Source organism: Sus scrofa, chromosome 14, assembly GCF_000003025.6.
Source record: "Sus scrofa isolate TJ Tabasco breed Duroc chromosome 14, Sscrofa11.1, whole genome shotgun sequence".
Taxonomy (NCBI): domain Eukaryota; kingdom Metazoa; phylum Chordata; class Mammalia; order Artiodactyla; family Suidae; genus Sus; species Sus scrofa.
The window spans coordinates 88,052,503-88,076,852 of record NC_010456.5 but is presented as its reverse complement, the minus strand read 5'-3'; the positions used below and the strand labels follow the sequence as shown (position 1 = coordinate 88,076,852).

The following is a 24,350-nucleotide window of genomic DNA, read 5'->3' as shown; positions in this document are numbered from 1 at the left end:
GTTCCCAGGTTGGGGTCCAATCGGAGCTACAGCTGCCGGCCAACACCACAGCCACAGCAACGCCAGATCCGAGCCATGTCTGAGACCTACAACAGAGCTCACGGCAACACCAGGTCCTTAACCCACTGAGTGAGGCCAGGGATCAAACATGCAACCTTATGGCTCCTAGTCAGATTCATTTCTGCTGCACCATGACGGGAACTCCTGAAAATTGTTAAGAGAGTAAATCCTAAGAGTTCTAATCACAAGGAAAAAAAAAAATTTTCTGTTTCTTCAATTTTTTATCTATATGAGATGATAGATGTTCATGAAACTGTGATAACCATTTTATGATACATGTAAGTCAAATCATTATGCTATACACCTTAAACTTACACAGTGCTGTATGTCTATATTTATCTCAATAAAACTGGAAGAAAAAAAAAACACATAATGACTTCCCATCCAAGTTTATAGACAATTTAATGTAGAGAAATCAATTTTCATAAGTAGGAAAAGAAGTTCCTTGTGGTACAGTGAATTAAGGACCTGGTGTTGCTGCAGCTGTGCTGCAGGCTACAAGTGAGGCATGAGTTTGATCCCTGGCCCAGGAATTTCCACATGCCAAGGGTGTAGCCAAAAAAAAAAAAAAAAAAAAAGAAAGAAAGAAAGAAAAATAGGAGGCTAATGACCATCCAGTAAATGATAAGGGCTGGAAACCAGGCAAGACTGCAGGGGGAAAAAGGGTGATAGATCTGTGAAACAGTTCAGAGGTATATCCAAGAAACAATTAGATGTGTAGGGTAAAGAAAAGACTGCAGAGAGTATCTGGCACAGCTGAGTGGATGAATAAAAACAAACGTTTTTAAGTTTTTAGCATCTGATACATGAAATCTATTCTAATTAGGGTTACTGAATTCCCAAGTGAATTTTATAAAACAATGGTAATATCACTAGCAAAGATAATGCGGATAAGAGAAAAGAACAGACAGTATGAAAGATGAATGAGAGAAGGAGGGGTACAGTAGGGAGGAGGAGACCAGTTAGGTTACAGCAAAACCCAACTCCAAAATATCTCCTTTCACAGCTCCATTTTATTCACCAGGCCTTCTGGTTTCTCTTTCATAATAATCTAGCACATTTGGAAACAGAAGAACTGGGTTCAAATTCTGACTTTGTTAATAATGACTCCTCTGAACTCATATATAACTTCTCTGAGCTTTATTCTTTATCTACAGTAAGAGCTTTTTTTTTGATATTAGGGGAATCCCTAATAGTAAATTGTCTACTTATTCCTGCTTCATAAAAATCTATATAGAAACATCTGATTAATTAGATTCCAAATAAAATAGTCTAGGAGTTCCTGAGTGGTGCAGCAGGTTAAGGATCTGGTGTTGTCACAGCAGTGGTTGAGGTCATTGCTGTGGTACACGTTTGTTCCCTGGCCCGGGAACTTCTACACGCCACAGGCACAGCCAAAAAAACAAATAAAATAGTTTACTTCTTGTGTTAACTTTCAATTTATGTATGTAATTTCATAATATTTAATGTAGTAACATTTAAGGTAAATTTATAATCCTGTCACATTATCAGGACTAAGTTTGTAAAATTTATAACACCTTACCATAACAAGGAAAGAACAAAAGTACAATATACGTATTGATCAGAAGTAAGAATGCTCTCATGAGTTGTAACAACCTGCCAAAAAAACCAAACAAACCTAAACTAACCAAATTGATTATCCTTTCAGAAAAAAAATAACTGCAATACTTTCAAAGTATTAAGTTTTAACTATTTCCTTAATCAAACAAAAAAAAGCCTCAGAATATACTTTATTTAGCTACTAACTTGTGTAACCTCTGAAAAACAGGCAATATAAATTCCTATGTATAAAAACAAATTTGAAGTAACTTCAAGGTTATTTAGGAGTTCCCTTTGCAGCTCAGTGGTTTAAGAACCCAACTAGTCCATGAGGATGTGGGTTCAATCCCTGGCCTCACTCAGTGGGTTAAGGATCTTATGTTGCCCCAAACTTTGGCATAGGTTGGAGCTCCCATCGTGGTGGAGTGGTTAACAAATCCGACTAGAAACCATGAGGTTGCGGGTTCGATCCCTGGCCTTGCTCAGTGGGTTAAGGATTCGGCATTGCCATGAGCCGTGGTGTGAGTTGCAGATGTGGCTCGGATCCTGTTTTGCTGTGGCTCTGGCATAGGCCAGTGGGAGACAAAAAAACAAAACAAAACAAAACTTTGGCATAGGTTGCAGGTGTGGCTCAGATCTGGTGTGTTGTAGCTGTGGCATAGGCTGGTGGCTGTGGCTCCAGTTCAACCCCTTAGCCTGGGAATTTCCATATCCCACGAGTGTGGCTCTAAAAAGAAAAATAAATTTTTAAAAAGGTTATTTAATTAGTTCAAGGTTTTTCACTTTATCCACAAAAACCTGAAGCTCCCCAAGGGTTCCACAGCATATTCTCCATTGAGAATTAGACTCTTTTTTTTTTTTTTGATCCTAAGATTTTTTTTTTTCCTTTTTTGGTCTTTTTGCCTTTTCTAGGGCCGCCCCCTTGGCATATGGAGGTTCCCAGGCTAGGGGTCTAATTGGAGCTGTAGCCACCGACCTACACCACAGCCACAGCAACTCGGGATCCGAGCCAAGTCTGCAACCTACGCCATAGCTCACGGCAACACTGGATCCTCAACCTACTGAGCAAGGCCAGGGATCGAACCTGTAACCTCATGGTTCCTAGTCGGATTCGTTAACCACTGCGCCACAATGGGAACTCCGATCCTAAGATTTTTATGAAATTACTTAACTAGATAACTAGATAAGACTGAATCTAGATCAGTCTTAAAAGCAGAGCTATCTACAACATCGCCACTCTCTCTAATCCCTTGGAAAACATTTACATACCATGTTATACGCATTATTTCAAGACACATTTTCCCCTTCCATTGTGTTAACATCTATAAAACATGGTGAATTTAACTTAAAAGCCATTTAGTTCCTTGGAGATGTGCTTTCCAAGATGTAGAAACTTCAAATATTTATAATAAAAGATTAAACTTAAATTTTAAAAAGAAATCCCCAAATTAAAAACTAGTTGACTTCAACTGGCCAAAACCGTACTGTTTTTACTTACTATAAGTTCATACTAAATCCTGATATCTAAGAGGGCAGGTTATTCCTTCCTGCTTTTTTTCAAAAATGCCCAGGCTGGAGTTGCCATCGTGGCTCAGTGGGTTAAGAATCTGACTAGTATCCATGAGGACGCAGGTTTGATCCCTGGCTTCACTCAGTGGGTTAAGGATCCAGTGTTGCCATGAGATGTGACATAGGGTGCAGATGTGGCATGGCTCTAGTGTGGCTGTGGCTGTGGTATAGGTCAGCAGCTGCAGCTCCAATTTGACTCTTGCCTGGGAACTTTCATATGCCGCAGGTTCGGCCCCAAAAAGAAAAAAAAAAAAATGCCCAGGCTGCTTTTGACCATTTACTCTTAAATATCAGAATTATCTTACCAAATTTCGCAAAAATTTTATTGGGATTTTGATTGGATTTATACTGAATTTACAGATCAACTTGGGGAGAATTGAAATCTTCACAATGTTAAACCTTTCAATCAATGAAAAAAGTATGTTTATTTAGTCCTTTAATGTCTTAATTTTTTTTTTTTTTTTGTCTTTTTTTGCCATTTCTTGGGCTGCTCCCGCGGCATATGGAGGTTCCCAGGTTAGGGGTCTAATTGGAGCTGTAGCCACCTGCCTACACCAGAGCCACAGCAACAGCAGACCCGAGCTGCATCTGTGACGTACACCACAGCTCACAGCAACACTGGATCCTTAAGCCACTGAGTGGAGGCCAGGGATTGAATCTGCATCCTCAAGAATACTAGCCAGATTTGGATTTGTTATTGCTGAGCCACAATTATATATATATTCTTACATATAATTTCTTTCTGCAAAACTGAGAAATGATTATCAACATCTAGAATTTATTTACTTATTTGTCTAATACATACACAAAGTTGTTGTTAACTCACTCCTCTTTGAGAAACACTGTTACTAACTAGATAATAGCACATAGGTATAGTTTTCTTTTTTTCCTTAGCCTTACAGAATCCAGTCAATACACTGTTTTTCACAGTTTCTTTGGTTTGTTCTTTTCTTCCCCCTACCCTTCTGTTTAGCTATTTTATTCATTTGTAATACTGTTAGGTTTACTTGTCAATGTTTGCATTCCATTTTGGGTTCCTCTTCCACCACATTATAATTGATTTTAATGGTTTATTTTGGAGAGTATATAAAACATTACTATGGTTCAGTGAGACAGAGCCACAAAAAAGACTTACTCCTAGGAGTGTCACTCCCCTTCATCAATGCTACCCTATTTCCATTTCCTTTTTCTTTCTATTCCCTTTCTCTGCCCTTCCCTGTAGGTAACCAATCTTATCAATTTCTGGTTTATCTTTCCTGCATTTTTTTTTTCTTGCACAAATGAGGAATTATATGTGTATTTTCTTATTCCCCCTTCTTTCTTACAGGAAGGATAGCATATTACATATACATTTTTAGGCTCTGTATTTTTCACATAACAATATGTCCTGGAGGGAATTCCCTAGAAATCTCCTGGTTAGAATTTGGCACTTTCGCCACTGTGGCCTGGGTTTGACCCCTGGTCTAGGAACTGAGACCTTTTCTACTTCAAGTTACTGCACATCACAGCACCCCCAAATTAAAATATCAAATAAAATTTGGAGAAAAAATATGTCCTGGAAATCAATTCATATTAGTCCACAGAGCTCTTTTTTTCTTTTCTTTTTTTACTTGCTGGCTAGTTAGTATTTCATTGTATGAATTTACAGCAGTTTTTGAAACCCAATCCTCTGAACCCATGACCCCTGAGTTCTTGCCACCTTGGTCTTTCACTTCCCCCAAAGGCCGGGTTCTTTCCACAGCAGGGCTTTGTCTTTTTTTTTTTTTTTCCTGGGGCCACACCCATGGCAAATGGAGGTTCCCAGGCTAGGGGTCTAATCGGAGCTGTAGCCGCCGGCCTACGCCAGAGCCACAGCAACGTGGGATCTGAGCTGCGTCTGCGACCTACAGCACAGCTCGCGGCAACGCCGGATCCCTAACCCACTGAGTGAGGCCAGAGATCGAACCTGCAACCTTATGGTTCCTAGTCGGATTTGTTAACCACTGAGTCACAATGGGAACGCCCTCATTTTCCTTTTATATTTGCATAGTATTCCACTATGTGACTTACTATAATTTAATCAACCATTCTAGGCATTTCAATTATTTCCAGTGCCTTGCAATTACAAACAATACTGCAATGAATAACCTTGTTCATATGTATTTTCATATTGTTGTAATTATATCTGCAGGACAGTGAGGTTGCTGGGTTGAAAGCTAAGTACATATGTAATTTGGTTAGATATCGCCAAATATCCCTCTGAAAGGATTGTAGCAATTTACATTCCCACCAGCAATGTAAGAGAAAACCTGTTTCCCTACAGCCTCAGCAACAGAATGCGTTGTTCTATTATTTAATTTTTGCCAGTCTGATAGGTGAAAATGATATCTCTGTGTAGTTTTAACTTAAATTTCTCATGTATGCTTCTCATTATACATTGAGGTCCTTTGTTGCTCAATTTTTAAGAGTTCTCTATATATTAGTAATACGATTTTGTCTAAGGTGTATGTTGCAACTATTCCCTCCATGTACATCAGGTGTCTTTTGACTTTTTTTTTTTTTTTTTTTTTTTTTGCTTCTTAGGGCTGCACCCATGGCAAATGGAAGTTCCCAGGCTAGGGGTCCAATTGGAGCTGTGACTGCTGGCCTACACTACAGCCACAGCAACGCAAGATCCAAGCTCTTGTCTATAACCTATACCACAGCTCATAGTAACGTTGGATCCCTAACCCAATGAGCGAGGCCAGGGCCTGCATCCTCATGGATCCCAGTCAGGTTCGTTACCACTGAGCCATGACGAGAACTCAACTTTCTTTATGTTGTTTTTGGTCAAAGTTTTATTTTTCCATAGGTAAATTTATCAGTCTTGTATTTTACTACTTCTGGATGCTGAGTAATAGTAAGAAAGCCTTTCCCTATACCAAGATTAGAGAGGAATTCATCTATATTTCCTTCTAGTAGTTATATAGTTTTATTTTTTTTTTTTTACATTTAGATTCTTTATTTGGAATTTATTCTTGTTTGAGAATTTGTTACATGGAAATTGAGTTTGGTGGATAACTTTTGGTGGGTATCCAACCAAAAGACACAACCAAGTGAAAGACATGGAAAAGGAAAGATTTCTTACTTGAAGCAAGTAAGGAGAACACTGGCAATATTTCCTAATGCAGTATCTCTCCAGAGAGCAAAATTGGGGAAATTTTAAGCTAAGGGTACCCGCCTATTCGTAAGGGCCTTGGACAGTAAGGCAGACTCCAAGATTGAAAAGGTCAGCATCATCATCCCTTAGGTTCCAGTTGATCTAGCACTTGACAGCCTCAGGCTAATCATTACCAGTGAAACAGAACTGATATATTATCTTTGCTACTGTTACTTCTCTTGCCTGATAACAGTTATTTGTTCCTACATTCTCTTGTTCCCTTAAAATGATTGTCCTATTCAAGGACAAGCATCATGGCCAGGCTTAGATCACAAAATGGCTTAGGCCAAAAATACCTTCTCATATCAAGAAAGCATGCCTGATTCTCTTTCTCTATCCTACCTGGTTACAAAATGGATCTCATTTTATCTTTTTCTAAATGGCTACCCAGTTACCTTAGCAACATTCATTAAAAAGCTAACCGTGGAGTTCCCGTTGTGGCTCAGCAGTAACGAACCCAACTAATATCCATGAAGATGTAGGTTTGATCCCTGGCCCTGCTCAGGTGGTTAAGGATCTGGCGTTGCCATGAGCTGCAGCGTAGGTTGCAGATGTGGCTTGGATCCGGCATGGCTTGGATCCGGCATGGCTTGGATCCGGCATTGCTGTGGTATAGGCCAGCAGCTGTAGCTCCGATTTGACCCCCTATGTTGCACCCGCATCCCTTAAAAAAAAAAAAAAAAAAAAGCAGTTCACCTTTTCCTCAGTGGTTTCAGAAACCATCTTTGTCACATACTAAATTATACACGAAGGGAGTTCCCTTCGTGGCTCACCGGTTAACGAACATGACTAAGATGCGTAAGGATGCGTGTTCGATCCCTGGCCTTGCTCAGTGGGTTAAGGATCTGGCTTGGAGAGCTGTGGTGTAGGTTGCAGATGCGGCTGGGATCCTGCATTGCTATGGCTGTGGTATAGGCCGGTGGCTACAGCTGTGATTCGACCCCTAGCCTGGGAACTTCCACAAGCTGCAGGTGTGACCCTGAAAAGCAAAAATAAAAATAATAATAATAAATTATACGTATGTGGTCTAATTCTCATCATCCTATTCTATTCCATTCGTCTAGTTGTCTATTCACGTACCACTATCAGATTGCTTTAATCACGGAGGCTTTATATATGTTTTAATGCCTGGTAAGCCTATTCCCTAGTAGTTTTTCTTTTTTTTTTTTTTTGTCTTTTTGTTGTTGCTATTTCTTGGGCCGCTCCCACGGCATATGGAGGTTCCCAGGCTAGGGGTCGAATCGGAGCTGTAGCCACAGGCGTACGCCAGAGCCACAGCAACGCGGGATCCGAGCCGCGTCTGCAACCTACACCACAGCTCACGGCAACGCCGGATCGTTAACCCACTGAGCAAGGCCAGGGACCGAACCCGCAACCTCATGGTTCCTAGTCGGATTCGTTAACCACTGCGCCACGACGGGAACTCCCTAGTTTTTCCTTATCAATGTTTTCCAGCTATTCTAGAATAGCTATGGTGTATATCAAATTGTATTTGCCATAACATAGCATGCTGGTATTTTTATTGATATTGCATTGAATTTATAAATTCTCTTAAGGAAAATACATAAATAAATAAATAATCTTAAGGAGAACTGGTATCATTACAATGTTGAGTCATCCCATCCAAGAATAGGGAATGCTGTCTTTCCATTTGTTCATGTCTTTATTTTTCTCTGGTGTATTTAAATTTTTTCCTCATATAGATTTTGTACATTTCTTCTTAAATTTATTCTGAAATACCTTTTTTATATCAGTATTTTCCTACCGTTATGTCCTCTGTTTGGTGCTTGTGTACATGAAAGCTATTAATAAGCATTAATTTTTATATTCTGTTATACCACTGATTTCTTTTATTGCTTGAATTGATTTTATCTTTGATTCCTTGGAGTTTTCCAGATATGTTATCAGAGCATGTGGAAGTTCCAGGCAAAGGATCAAACCCATGCCACAGCAGTGACCCTTAACCTGCTGAATCACCAGGGAACTCCCTCAGAGCATTTTTCACACAGAGTAAGCTTTCATTCTTCATCACTCATTCAAATGCCACTTCTTGTCTAATCGTGTTGGTTAATAACTCTTCTATAATGGTGAAGAATAACTGAGACAGTGGACATTCTTATCTTCCTGATTTTAGTGGAAATGCTTCTAGCGTTTCTCTACTAAATAAAGTAGGGCATTAGGGTTAAACAAATCTATTTTATTGATGTAGTATCAATTGTATTGTAATTGTAACAGTGTACTGGTACTGTATTTTACTGACAGAAGGATAAAGTATCCTTCAATTTTGATTCCCTGGAGTGCTTTTTATAATAAATGGATGTTGAATTTTGTCAAAGGGAAATAGCCATGTAATTCTTCCTTAGATTTATTAATATATGATATTCATGGTTCTTCTAATATTGAACAAATCTTCCATTTCTAGAATAAATCTCACTTGGTCATTATTTCTATGTGGTTTTATATTTTGTTTACTAAAATTTTTATATTTTTTGCATCAATAATCATGTATAATACTGGCCTGTATTTTTATTCTTAATGTCTTTATTTGGTTCAGGTGTCAGTGTCATACTCACTTTAAAAAAGGAATTCAGAACTTTCCTTCTTCAATACTCCAGAATAATTTATAGAGCATTAGAATTATCTGGTCTTTGAAGGTTTGGTAGAATTTCCTAGGAGACTGTCCGAGCCTGGTATTTCTTTGTATGGTAGTTCCTTTCTCCATTTCTTCTGCAGAAACTGGTCTGTTTAAACCTTCTATCTCTAATGGGAACAATTGTGGCAATCTATATTTCCCTAGAAAATTATACATCTAAGCTTTTTCAAATTTATTTGTATTAAGTTCTGTGAAATAGCCTTTTACTGGTTTTTAACTTCTTCAGTGTCAATGATTATTTCCTCCTTGTCTTTATTTTGCATATTTTTGCTATCTCTCTTTTTTTCTTGATCAGATTAACTAGTTGGTTCATCTATTTGGGATTTTTTTTTTGAAACAAGATTTTGAGTAATTATAGTTATCATTTAAAAATCCTCATTCTTATTAATTTCTGCTTTTACCTCTATTTCATTCTTTATTGTTTCTTTTCTTTTTTTTTTTTTTTTTTGGCTTTTCTAGGGCCGCACCCGAAACATATGGAGGTTCCTAGGCTAGGGGTCGAACCGGACTGTAGCCATAGCAACGCAGGATCCAATCTGCATCTGTGACCTACACCACAGCTCACAGCAACACTGGATCCTTAACCCACTGAGCAAGGGCAGGGGTCAAACCCGAAACCTCACGGTTCCTAGTCAGATTCATTAACCACTGCGCCACAACATGAACTCCTTCATTCTTTATTGTTTCTTTGCTTTACTTTGTCGTCCTTGTGCCAGTTTTCTAGGCTTGAAATTTAATTCACTTATTTTTGTTGATAAAATGAGTTTACCTAAAAATTTTTCTTTGATAATTCCCTTAAATGCATCCTAGATATTCTGGCATGTAGTGTTTGTACTGTCATTATTTCTTTTCTTTTTCTTTTCTTGTTCTTTTTTTTTTTTTTTTTTTTTTTTGTCTTTTTAGGGCCATACCTGCGGCATATGGAAGTTCCCAGACTAAGATACATTGCTGGTAGTTTAAATGGTATAGCTACTCTGGAAAATTGTTTGGCAGTTTCTTACACAATTAAATGTGAATTTGGCCTAGAACCTAATTTTTTCATTACCTTAAGAATTTCCAAGGCTAAGAAATTCTTCAGAAGAATTTGGGAGGTCCATTAGAATGATACGCAAAATTATGTATCTAGCTACATGTCTATTTTTCTGAAAAAAATGGCTCATAACTTCTTAAAGAGGTTTATGACTCCCTAAAAGGTTAAGAACCACCACTATATTGACTCTCTAAGAGTAAGAAAATGAAATACAAACTCCAATATTTCTTAAAATAAACATGATTTATAATGTACAAGTTCATTTTTATAAACTCCATTTTCATTCTTACTAAAGAAACCACTACCTTTCAGCTAACCTGTTTAGAAAACATTTTGTAAAATTACCATTTTAGCTCTACTTTTTTCTAAAGTGTGCATATACTTTAAATACTAAGAAATTATTATATTTAAAAATATGACTTACATTCTTCAGGCCGGACAGATGAATAACTCCCAAGATTTAATAACTGACTGGTAAATGTTGACTGCAGTACTGTCTCACCAACCCAATGATCTTCATGAATAGTAACATCTGGAAAGGGGGGAGCGGAAGGTTGGATCTTGTTATGAATTCTGTTTGTAAATAAACGAATTCTTTGTTTATAAATTCATTGTGGTTAATATAACCATCAGAGCAAAATACTATGCACCCCTCTCACAAGTCAGGCAACTGAAGTTCAAATAGGTTAAATGATCTGTCTAAAGGCATAAAATGATTAAATAGAAAATGTGGGGAGTTCCCGTCGTGGTGCAGTGGTTAATGAATCCGACTAGGAACCATGAGGTTGCGGGTTCGGTCCCTGCCCTTGCTCAGTGGGTTAATGATCCGGCGTTGCTGTGAGCTGTGGTGTAGGTTGCAGACGCGGCTCGGATCCTGTGTTGCCGTGGCTCTGGCGTAGGCTGGCGGCTACAGCTCCAATTCCACCCCTAGCCTGGGAACCTCCATATGCCACGGGAGCAGCCAAAGAAATGGCAAAAAGACAAAAAACGAACAAACAAAAAAAAATTGGTGGGTGTTCCCATTGTGAAATAGCGCAAATGAACCCAACTAGTATCCATGAGGATGAGGGTTCAATTCCTGGCCTCACTTGGTGGGTCAAGGATCTGGTGTTGCCATGTGCTGTGGTATAGGTCACAGACAAGACTCAGATCCCAAGTTGCTGTGGCTGTGGCAGAGGCTGGCAGCTGTGGCTGGGAACCTCCAAACGCTGCCGGTATCACCCTAAGAAACAAAAAAACAAATCAAAAACAAATTGTATTAAAGTATAGTTGACTTACAATGCTGTGTCAGTTTCTATTGAACAGCAAAGTGACCCAGTCATACATATATATATATACATTCTTTTTCTCATATTATCTTCCATCATGTTCCATCCCAAGAGACTGGATATAGGTCCCTGTGCTATAATGTAATGTATACTTCTGATAAATTAAATCATGTGGGGCAGGAAGCACAGTAGTTGTTCCAAAATAGTAGTGCCTAAAAGAGTAAAAAATATTCCTATGCATTTACCCCTTCTGCTATGAGCATATATAAATGCAATGTAAGGCCTTCTTAAAGGACTTTGATTATTTTCCCCTAAGTGGCAAGAGTAATCATCTAGTGAAATACATTGGGGAGTTCCCTTTGTGGCTCAGTGGTTAACAAACCCAACTAGGATCCATGAGGATGTGGGTTCAATCCCTGGCCTTGCTCAGTGGGTTAAGGATCTAGCATTGCCATGAGCTGTGATGTAGGTCACAGACTCAGCTTGGATCCCGCGTTGCCGTGGCTGTAATGTAGGCCGGCAGCTGTAGCTCTAATTCAACCCCTAGCCTGGGAACTTCCATATGCCATACGTGAGGCCCTAAAAAGCGGGGAAAAAAAAAAATACACTGAATACGTTGGAGGTAAGGAACACTTCCCAGAAGGAGAAAGAGAATTGTATGATCTAAGATGGAATGAGAAGAAACATTTAGTGGAACTAAACATACCAATAAGGAGAAACAGTTCTAAGTAGAGCAAAATCGGTTACATTAGGGACAGAGACAGATCAATCCTAGGCAGGATACAATCAATGTATAAAATGTTGGAGTTCCCATCATGGCTCAGTGATAACAAACCTGACTAGTATCCATGAGGATGAGGTTTCAACTTCCATATGCCAAGGGTGCGGCTCTAAAAAGCCAAAAAAAAATTCTGGAGTTCCTTGGTGATTCAGTGGATTAAGGATCTGGTATTGTCACTGCTGTGGCTCTGGTTACTGCTGTGGCTCAGATTCTATACCTGACCCAGGAACTTTTTTTTTTTTCTGACCCAGGAACTTTTACATGCTGTGCCTCCCCCTCCCCCCGCCAAAAAAAGAGTAGGGATTCTGGAGTCTGGGTGAAACCTTGCTTTGCCTCCTCCTAGCTAGGTAACAGTAGGCAAGTTACTTAACCTTTCCCTCAAGCTTAAAAACGGGGATGATAATCAGTGCCCTCCTCATACAGTCATTGTAATGAGTTGAAAGACCTGTAAAGTCTAATACAGAGATGGACACAAAATAAGTTCCCATAAATATTAGCCATTATACATGTATGCATACACACTGAGGAGCACAGGGAAGATAACTGGGAGGGAACACTCCACAACTCCACTGGCAGTTATATGAGGTTGGTGCAATACCAGGATTTTCTCCTTTCCATTTCCAAATGTGATTAATATACAGTGACTCAAGAGTTTCTGTTGTGGTTCAGTGGTAACAAAACTGACTAGTATCCATGAGGATGACGGTTCAATCCCTGGCCTCACTTGGTGGGTCAAGGATCCGGTGTTGCCGTGAGCTTGGTATAGGTCACAGACAAGACTCTGATCCCAAGTTGCTGTGGCTGCAGCTGTGGCCAGCAGCTGCAGCTCTGATTCAACCCCTAGCCTGGGAACTTCCATATACTGCAGGTGTGGTCCCGAAAAGCAAAGCAAAGAAAAAAAAATATGGTGACCCCTGAACAACTCAGGGTTGACCCACCTGTAACTTTACAGTTGGTCCTCTATAACCCCAACCTCTCCATATCCACGTATTCAACCATCCATGAACTGTGTAGTACTGCAGTGATTGCTACTGAAAAATATCCACATATAACTGGACCTATGCAGTTCAAACCCATTTTGTTCCAGGGTCTACTATAATTTTAATAATTTAAAAATGCAATAGAGGAGTTCCCGTCATGGCACAGCAGAAACAAATCCGACTAGGAACCATGAGGTTGTGGGTTCGATCCCTGACCTTGCTCAGTGGGTTGAGGATCCCGTGTTGCTGTGAGCTGTGGTGTAGGTCACAGATGTGGCTGGGATCTGGCATTGCTGTGGCTGTGGTATAGGCTGATTGGATCCCTAGCCTGGGAACCTCCATATGCCATGAGTGCAGCCCTAAAAAGCAAAAATAAATAAATAAAATAAAAAAATAAAAATGCAATAGAAATTCTATGTCCCCTCTACAAGAATGTAATGTTTATAGCTTTATTAGAGATTAAGTCAAGTAGCATAAATGTTGTCCTTTTATCATAAGGCTGCTAATAGAGTTAAAGAAAAGGGTTAAACATAAGACACATAAAAAAATAAACCATAAAAAAAAAAAAAAGTGTGCTATCACTCCGTCCCTATGAGTGAGAGCACAGGAAAGGAGCAACCAGAGCAGGCTTCTTAAGGAGATGCTGAATGGGAAGGAGGGAAAGAACTAAGAAGGCCAGAACAAACACCCAGAAATGGCAACGCCTAAGACCTTAGGCAGTGCTGAGGAGACGCCATAAGGAGCTCAATCATGTTGGAACCCTGAATGTAAATGGGAAAGGCTTTAGTGGGAGAGGAAAAAAGCCCACAGCGTTATAAATTCCCACTATACAGTGATGACCTTACCTGTTAGTAAAATTATATCTCCAAGAAACACTGTAAGTGCCCAAAATGCTGCAGTCCTCCACAGAAAAACCTTCTTCTTAATTTCTGACTGGTCAATTACCACAATTGTTGCTAAAGGCACTTTAGAGCCAGAATTTGGTCCAGATTTTATAGTTATTTCTTTCATGTGACAGGGGGATAACACCATGACTAAGCAATGATACTTCTGACTTTCAGAATCACAGTTTTTTATCAATGATGTTTTTTTAATGCCCTTAAATTCAGATGCATTCCTTTGGCCCACTGCTACAATATGATCTCTCCCATTAGAAATCAACTTAATTTTCTTAGCCACATGAGGAGCTTCAGACAGAGCTTTAGGAGGGCCTGATTTCTTTTCAGAGGTCCAGCTTCTTTTACTAGAACGTTTGTGGAAAGTATTTAGCTGGGAACACAGTATTCCTGAGCTACATGGCTCAATACATATCTCATTCGGTAGCAGCTTATCTTCAACACTGAAAAGTTCTGGAGATCCTATATTTTCTTCAAGACCTTTATCAGAGTTTAAGTGAATGTGGTGACTTCTTGTTTCAGGACAAACAGGACTAACAAGTTCAAGGGAATGAGCTTGATTTTGTCCATCTTCATATACTCCTTCTGCAGTATCATCATTAGGCTGATTCAAATTGTCTTTGGTTATTCTTATTTCCCCATGACTTGCCTCTGGTTCGGTCTCCATGTTTACGGTCTTATTTATAGAATTCTGCCCTTTATACTTCCTTTGAGCTAAAAAAGCAAGCTGGCTGGAGGTCATTATACTGAGAAATTCAGTATTGGTTGATATTTTAAGGCCTGAGACCTTCCCAACTGCTTCTTCAGGCTTTGGCTTGTCTACTGAATTAGAGGAAAAGAACTCCAGGCACTGGTTTTGTATTTCACGATGTTCTGTTGGTACACATTTTGTTTTGATAGCTCCTGGCCCTGTGTCCATCTGTTCAGGCCTACAGACCACATCCAATACAGCTGCACACTTAGGATCTAACTGAAAGGAATTTTTTGGAAAGTTGTGATCACATATGTTTGACCGATCTTGATGTTGTTCATCTGCGATCTTATTTTCACTGAAGAGATTTTGATACTTTTTTTCTTCAGCTAAATGCTGAACTCTGCCCTTAAACTCACATATTTGCTCATTGGACTTGGTTCCATCACTTGAAACCAAGGGGTGACTCTTCTGGGATTTTAAAGTTTTTGTTTCAGAAATGCCATGTATGAAGTCATCTTTCACATGAACAGAGCTGTTCACAGAATTTGCTGGAAAGTGACCATGAGGAAGATCTGGAGAGCCCACAGCTTCTAAGGCTTGATAGTCTTCAAGGGTTTTGTGCCTGGATTTTTCATCCTTCAGATGTAAAGGATGTTGATTGTACAAAAGCTGAATTTCTTTCCAGGGGTCAGCAGTGGACATTAAAGAAGTTGGTTCTTGAGGTACTGTCATTTCCAATGGACCAAGTGGAGCACCCCAAAAAATGTGGACTTGAGATCTTCCACTCATGGTTTCTGAAAAAAATGAAAAATCTAAAATGAATGTTTGTCAGTAAATTTATATATATATATATATTTTTTTTTTGTCTTTTTGCTATTTTTTGGGGGCCACTCCTTCGGCATATGGAGGTTCCCAGGTTAGGGGTTGAATCGGAGCTATAGCCCCTGACCTATGCCAGAGCCACAGCCCAACGCAGGATCCGAGCTGCGTCTGCAACCTACACCACAGCTCACAGCAACGCCGGATCATTAACCCACTGAGCAAGGGCAGGGACCGAACCCACACCTCATGGTTCCTAGTCGGATTTGTTAACCATTGCGCCACGACAGGAACTCCCAAATTTTTATATATTAACTTATAACATGCCCAAAGCAAATATAGCTGTGAATCAAAAATATAATAGAAGTGATTTATATTGGTATTCCATTTAATTATAAAAGTGATACATATATAGGAAATCATAAGAAAATAAAATATTCACACACACAAAAATCCTTATATAGACTCTTTAGGAGTTCCCTTTGTGGCTAAGTGGGTTAAGAACCCAAGTAGTATCCATGAGGATGTGGGTTCAATCCCTGGCCTCACTCAGTGGGTTAAGGATCCGGTGTTGCTGTGAGTGGTGGTGTAGGTCGCAGACATGGCATGGATCCCCTGTTGCTGTGGTGTAGGCCTGCAGCAGTAGCTCTTATTCGACCCCTAGCCTGGGAACTTCCATATGCCACAAGTGCAGTCCTAAAAACCAAAAAAAAAAAAAGGGGGGGGGGGAAACAGCATTTAATTGTACTACAGTCACTTTTAAATCTCCTGTTTTCTTTATTCCATGGATTGACAATCAAGTTTAGGGCCTCCTTCCTTCAACTGTGACCTCAATTCCCAGAACTGAAACAGAAGGCTTGGTAGTTCCTATTGTGGCTCAGTGGGTTAAAAATCCAACTAGTATTCATGAGGATGTGGGTTTGTTTCCTGGCCTCGCACAGTGGGTCCAGTGTTGCTGCAAGCTGTGGCAGCGTAGGTTGCAGATGCAGCTCAGATCTGGCGTTGCTGTGGCTGTGGAGTAGGCCGACAGCTATAGGTCCAATTCGACCCATAGCCTGGGAACTAGGGAATGGATACTGTGTCAGGCTCTTAACCCACTGAGCCACAATGGGAACTCCCTGATAAATATTTTACAGTGCTACAGGGACAAAAAGACACACAAGGATCTTGGCTTAAGGGAACTATCAGACTAGTTTAAAAAAAAAAGAGAGAGAGAGAAAAATAGGGAATGTAAACTAGTAATTTCAAAGTAATGTAATATATGCTATAAACCATAACTTGCAGTCTACTGGGGAAGAATGCTACTATGGAAGGCAAGCACTGTGGCTGAGAGCATCTAAACCAATGAACTGGGAGCAGAATAAAAGGCTGAGTTATGAAAGACCATGGTATGATTGAGGACTTTTGATCAGGGATCAGGGTCCTTTGTAAGAAGGTTTCTAATAATGAAAAGTCCATATGGAAATATAGGAAGTATGGTAGTCTACAGGAAATGACAGATGTAATGCTCAGTCACTCTTAGCATTCCTTGAAAATTCGATCATGGTCACCTCCTCCAAATCTAACAACATATCCGATTATAATTCTTGTTCTTTTTTTTGTGTGTGTGTGTGTCTTTTTGCTATTTCTTGGGCCGCTCCCGTGGCATATGGAGGTTCCCAGGCTAGGGGTCGAATCGGAGCTGTAGCCACTGGCCTAAGCCAGAGCCATAGCAACGCGGGATCCGAGCCGAGTCTGCAACCTACACCACAGCTCACGGCAAAGCCGGATCGTTAACCCACTGAGCAAGACCAGGGACCGAACACGCAACCTCATGGTTCCTAGTCGGATTCGTTAACCACTGCACCATGACAGGAACTCCTATAATTCTTGTTCTTTCAGTATCAGTGTGGATGTTCCTTCCAGTACCCTGACCTCTTCGTGCCTTGCCCACCTCTCCTTCATTGATTTTATTCTCCAACTCACCTCAGTTATCCATTCTTATAACTTACATAAGAATTCTTATTATAAGTATTCTTATAATCACATACCCTACCATTATCAATAACTGCACAGTTTTTAATTTCAATTTTCAGTTTTCAACTCCCTGACTACTTTCTCCTATCTTCCACTCACTCCTTCTAAATGCACAACTCCAACAACGTGTTGACCACATGGGATCTACAATGAACCCAACAATCACAGCACATTTTCACAACCTCATTTTTTACCTCCCTCCTTAAATAGCCTAAATCACTCCCCATCATCATGCATCTCAAATTCAGCTGCTGTCCTCTCCAAGGTATTTGCCCAGCTAAACTCAAACCCTGGTTGAAGCATTACCTAATCTAACACCTGTAGCCAATGAAAATGAGTCTCATTTTGAGTTCATTATCACTAACCTCAAGGTGGTGTCCAGGAATCCCAGAAATTTTATCTTTCCCTGTCCATTCATTCTCCAAGATAACTCTTTAATGTCTTTTCACTCTTTAAATCCCCAGCATCTCCTCCCCTATTCTCAAGTGCAGCTGATGACCATGCTACCATTTCCATTTACAAGTTCTCAGCAACACACCTACCCACTTCCATCACACCCATATACTTTGCCCACCTTCCTTTGTTGTTTTTTTTAATTATTCTTTTTTGCTTTTTAGGGCCATACCAGCGGCACATGGAGGTTCCCAGGGCAGGGATCTAATCGGAGCTACAGCCACAGCAATGCCAGACCTGAGCCGAATCTGCAACCTACACCACAACCACAGCAAAGCTGGATCCTCAACCCAGTGAGCGAGGCCAGGGATGGAACCTGCAACTTCATGGGTCCTAGTCGGATTCATTTCCACTGAGCCACGACAGGAACTCCTTGTCCACTTTCCTATTACTAACTGTGTTTCTATGCGAGGGCTATCCCTTCCTCACAGGCGTTACTTATTTATTTATTTGTTTTTGGCCATACCCATGGCATGTGGAAGTTCCCCAGTCAGGGATTAAACCTGTGCCACAGCAGTGACAACACAGATCCTTAACCACCAGGCCACTGGGGAATTCCTAGAACTTACACCCTCTTTCCTACTAGGCTCTAACAATTCTCCCCTTCCCCCGACATCAATGATTTTTCTCTCTAGAGCAACATGCTGTTATTTTGCCTCATGTTCCTCTACTCCTCGCAACATTTTCACGCTCCCCTCTACAACAAAATTCCTTGAAAGAACTGCCTATCCTCCCTCTGTTCTAATTCCCTCTGAAACCCACTTCAGTCAAGTGTTGGTCCAGCCATTACATTGAAATAGCATATTTCAAGGTCTCCAATAACCTCCACGTTGGCATCAGTTAACTCCCCGTTTTTAACTTACTCTTCCAGCAGGATCTGCCACCATTGGTCACTCCTTTCTGTGTTTCATCTGGCTTTAGGGATACCACATCCTCTTGACTCTCATTCCACCTCACACCACCTCATCAGTTGCTTCTTCTCAGTCTCCTCAGCTCCTCCTTACTACCTCAACTTCTTGCTCAAGGGCTCAGTACTTGGAGTTCTCACTGTACCCACCCCCTCGGTGATTTTTATTTAGCCTCAGGATCTAAATACCTTCTAATGACTACCAGATGTCTATCTTCTTCACTAATGACTAATGACTACCAGATGTATATCTGATGTAATAGCTAATGACTAACAGATGTATATCTCCATCACAACCTCTCTTCTGGACTCCTGACCCCTTATCCAACTTTCTACTTATTCCTTATCTCCATAAAATGACCAATAGCCACCTGTGTAGAAAAGAGTTAACACAGGAGGCTTGAGATTACTGTCCTTAGAAAGACCTGCTTGTAAGGTGGGCCCTTGGCTGGCATTTTTGAATTTAGATTTCAGGAGGGTTCCCACTGCTCCTTGATAAGAATGGTCTACTGTGCCTAAACTGTCTATATAAACAACATTATGATGAATACTTCATAACATTTTGGTATGTGTTAGGCAGAGGATGGCTATGAGACCAGGACTCTTTAGAGGGATGGCTGATTCTAGGTTTCAGGCAGGGGATGTATAAGATGAACTTGAAACATTTCACCATACCAGGAAACAAAACTATCAAAGACTAGGAGCACTGAATCAAAAGAATTCAGAAGCCAACTTAAAGGCTCCTACTGGCCAAAGCTGGGCAATCTGAGCATCAATGAGGACGGTTACTGTGATGGTCTGGAACACATCGAACATGATTAAATCCATGAGTTCACAAAGATGAGTAACACAAACTCACTCAATGAGCCTTTGGAGGATACTGGGTAACTAAATTTTAAAAGTTGGTGAATAAAAGGAAAAAATTTATCCTATCTCTCTTTACCTACAATATCTCAAGATGGCCAAATATTTGATGAGAGGAAACCTCTCTTTATAGAGGTATACTTCTAATAAGCAACACAGAAACAATAACAAAAAGAATGAGAGAAGAGCACCATTTCGCAACTCCCGGTGAATTAGTGGATTTTCTAGGCAATTATCAATGGCTGCTAAGATCACAAGGTAGATGTTATTAGGAAGAGTGGAGAAAATCTGTAGATTAAGACCAATTACAATGTACAGACCTTATTTAGATCTTGATTTGAAGACATAAATGTAAAAATATTATAAGACAACTGGAAAAACTAAAACTGATATTTTATAACAGTGAGACATTATGAGTTTTTTACGGGATCATATTACCGAGGCTATTTATGAAAGAGTTACATGCTGGAGATGCAAGACGAATGTTTCCATATAAAATGGTGAGACATCTCAGATTTCTTTAGAACACAAGGGAGAGGGAAGGAGGTTATAGATGAAACGAGATGCACCATGTGTTGATAACTGCCTAGGCAGGTTGATGGAACACACAGCTCTAATCACTCAACTTTTGTACATCTTTTAAATATTCTATAACAGAAGTCTTCTTTTCTGTTGTTGTCTTAATTTTTTTGGCAGGGGTGGGGAGGGGGGCGTGGGTGGTGCTGGTACAGCATGCAAGAGCTTGATGTAGGATCTCAGTTTCCAGACCAAGGATCCAACCCAGACCACAGTGGTGAAAGCACTAAGTCCTAGCCACTAGATCACCAGGGAATACTCTTGTTGTTGTTTTTAAGAAATATTGTTGAGAATTCTCATTGTGACTCAGTGAGTTAAGAACCCAACTAGTATCCTTGAGGATGACAGTTCAATCCCTAGCCTCACTCAGTGAGTTAAAAGGATCTGGCATTGCCACAAGCTGCAAATGCAGCTCAGATCCCACGTTGCTGTGGCTGTGGCTGTGGCCAGCAGCTGCAGCTCCAATTCGACTCCTAGCCTGGGAACTTCCATATGTCACAGGTGCACCCCTAAGAAGCAAAAAAAAAAAAAGTGAGAGAGAGATCGTTTCATACCCACAGGATTGAGAAAGGATTTAGGAAGTCTAACAATGTCCAAGGTTGGAGAACTCATTCACAGCTCTAAAGAACAATTTGGTAAAAGTGAGGAGGCACATACCACACAAACAAATAATTCCACTTCAAAGTTTCTGCCCCAGAGAGATCTTATACATATCTACATGAGAAAACAAGTACAAGAATGATCATGGGAGACTTTATAAACAAAAAATTTAGAACCTAAAAATCCATGAGGAGGAGATAAAACATCAGATATTCAGCAAAAGAATACTATACGGCAGAAAAATAAATGACCAAGAGTTACATGTCAACATGGATACATTTTACAAACATAATTTTAAGTGAAAGAAGCAATCTGAAGAATATATAACTTATGATATCAGTATATTGAGCTTTAAGATATGCCTGAGATTGCAGCAACATGGATGGACCTAGAAATTATCACACTAAGTAAAGTTAGTCAGTGAGACACAAACCTAATATGCTATCATTTATATGTGGAATCTAAAAAAAGGATACAATGAACTTCTTTGCAGAACAGAATCTGACTCACACACTAGGAAAAACTTATGGTCACCAAAGGAGACAGGTTGGGGTGGGGGATGGGATGGGGGTTTGGGATGGAAATGTAAAATTGGCTTGTGATGATGGTTGTACAACTACAGATATCACGGGGAGTTCCCGTCGTGGCGCAGTGGTTAACGAATCCGACTAGGAACCATGAGGTTGCGGGTTCGGTCCCTGCCCTTGCTCAGTGGGTTAACGATCCGGCGTTGCCGTGAGCTGTGGTGTAGGTTGCAGATGTGGCTCGGATCCCACGTTGCTGTGGCTCTGCCGTAGGCCAGTGGCTACAGCTCCGATTGGACCCCTAGCCTGGGTACCTCCATATGCCGCGGGAGCGGCCCAAAGAAATAGCAAAAAGACCAAAAAACAAACAAACAAACAAACAAACAAACAAACAAAAAAACTATAGGTATCATATCATTCACTAAGTTTATTTTTATTTTATTTTAGTTTTTTGCTTTTCAGGGCCGCATTTGTGGCATGTGGAAGTTCCCAGGCTAGGGTTTGAACGAACTATAGCTGCAGGCCTACGCCACAGCCACAGCAACAAGGGATCCAAGCCACATCTTCGACCTACACCACAGCTCACGGTAACGCCAGATCCTTAACCCACTGAGCAAGGCCAGGGATCAAACCCGCATCCTCATGGATCCTAGTCAGGTTCACTAACCGCTAAGCCACGAAGGGAACTCCCATTCATTGAGTATTTTTTTTGTTTTTAAAGATATGCCTGAGAACAAAACTAAATTCAGGGTTGTTGTGACCTTCGGGAGGGAGGAAGGAACATGATGTGCTAGGACTGTAAAGGACATCAACTGTACTAACCATGTTTTATTTTTTTAACCAAGTGTGACAGAGGTACTCCTTACATTGTTCAGAAGTACTCTGTAATATTAAAAAAAAAAAAATCCCAGAAAGGAAAACACTGAGAAACAAGATTAAGGATGGTTTTTTAAAAGATTTATATGTTTCCAAAGTTTTATTGTGATGAACAATTAATGTTTGTTATTTTCATAATAATCAAATCTTTTTTTTTGTTTGGTAATTCAGGCTTTTCTCTCACCATCTTCAAACTGAATATGATGTTCCAACAGATATACAACAATATATACAGATATACAACAATGGACCTAAATCCAACATGCAAAATAAAAGTTGAGAATGATGATGGCAGCTGTTATTGTATTATAAGCTAAAACAAAGATATACTGTTATTTTCAAACAGTTTATACTACTGAATTATCACTAAGGAAACAAGATTATAGTAAGTTTAGGTGTCAAGTCCTAACTCATAACAAAACAAAGAGGGCTAATTATCACTAAGCACTATAACTACATATCCCAACCCCATTTAATCTTTACAGAAAGAATAATCTGCATAAGGAATATTGGTTTATTGGATTTAATTGAGTTTACTATTTATGTGCCATTATTTCATTAGCCACTAGGGGCCCAAACAGCACAGCAAAAAAAAAAAAAAAAAAAAAAAAAAAAAAAATTCAAGTTCAGAAGATATATCAAAACCAAGTACGGAGTTCCCATTGTGGCTCAGCAGAAACAAATCTGACTAGCATCCATGAGGACACAGCCCTTGCTCAGTGTAGGTCGAAGACACAGCTTGGATCCTGCATTGCTGTGGCTGTGGTGTAGGCTGGCAGCTAGAGCTCTGATTTGACCCCTAGCCTAGGAACCTCCATATGCCATGGGTGCATTCCTAAAAAGCAAAAAACAAAAAACAAAAAATTAGTGGAAGATGGAGAAATATATTTTTCTGACATGTAGCAGGAACACTTAAATATATTCAAATCAAATGCATAACATTTCTATGCTAACAGATTCCCCTCTCTCTAACCTTTGGGTTTCTAACAGTTTCTTCTCTTTAGTCTCAAATTTTTAAAAACGAACCAAAAAACCTTGCATGTTGCTTCTTTGTTCTCATTTCCCATTTATTCTTCAACCAGTTAAATATGGCTCTTACACCAATCATTTGGCTGCAACACTTTATTCTATGGAAACAAATGACCGCTAATAGCCAAAACCAAAGGTCAGTTTTCAACCCTTATCTTACTGCTATTTGAAACTGTTTATCAATCCCCTCTTCCTGAAACATTTTATTTGTTTGATTCTATGAGACCATCAAATTAAAATTCTTTTGTGCTTAAAAAAACAGAAAACTGTTGATTTATTCATTCAGTCGTTCATGCAACAAATATTCAACAGTACATGACAGATATTTGTACTGGGAATTCAACAACAGTAACAAAGAATTTTAAGGACCTTACAGTCTAATGGAAGAGCTAAACTGACAATTTTTTTTTTCTTTTTAGGACCACACTGGCAGCATATGGAAGTTCCCAGGCTAGGGGTCGAATTGGAGCTGCAGCTGCCGACCTGCTCCACAGCCACCACAATGCAGGATCCAAGCCACGTCTGCAACCTACACTACAGCTCACGTAACCGAAGATCCTTAACACTGAGCAAGTCCAAGGATCAAACCCAATCCTCATAGATACTAGTCAGGTTTGTTACTGCTGAGCCACAACCGGAACTCCCTAAAATATGACAATTTTAAAATAGTGATGTTGAGCTATCACAGGAATATATGCAGGGGTGGCCCTAGGAGATAGAAGCCTGGGAAAACTCAACCAAAATAGGACTGACCATTAGCAGCATTCCTCACAGGCCCTATGGAATACAGTTAGTGACAAAATTTTGAAACTGTATTTAAATATATTCATTAGGGAGTTCCCTTCGATGCTCAGCTGTTAAGGAACCTGAATAGAATCCATGAGGATGCGGGTTTGATCCCTGGCCTTACACAATGGGTTAAGGATCGGAGTTGCTATGAGCTGTGATGTAGGTCACAGACGTGGCTCGGATCCCACGTTGCTATGGCTGTGGAGTAGGCGGGCAGCTGTAGCTCTG

At 40.0% G+C, this 24,350-nt stretch overlaps 1 protein-coding gene across 7 annotated transcripts in view; it reads right to left on the bottom strand.

The window, feature by feature from the left end:
* Window positions 1–24,350, bottom strand: part of FAM35A (family with sequence similarity 35 member A) — a 115,557-nt gene that overhangs the window by 44,303 nt on the left and 46,904 nt on the right. For 6 of the 7 annotated variants that reach the window (XM_021073593.1, XM_021073595.1, XM_021073589.1 and 3 more), the window contains 2 exons: window positions 13,925–15,463; window positions 10,475–10,582 (listed from right to left, as the gene is read on the bottom strand). In XM_021073593.1, coding sequence (XP_020929252.1) covers window positions 10,475–10,582; window positions 13,925–15,458 — 1,642 coding nt within the window. In that variant the 5' untranslated portion in view covers window positions 15,459–15,463. Of the gene's footprint in view, window positions 1–10,474; window positions 10,583–13,924; window positions 15,464–18,820; window positions 20,347–24,350 lie in introns of those variants that run through there. The other variant, XM_003483513.4, reaches the window with a different exon arrangement.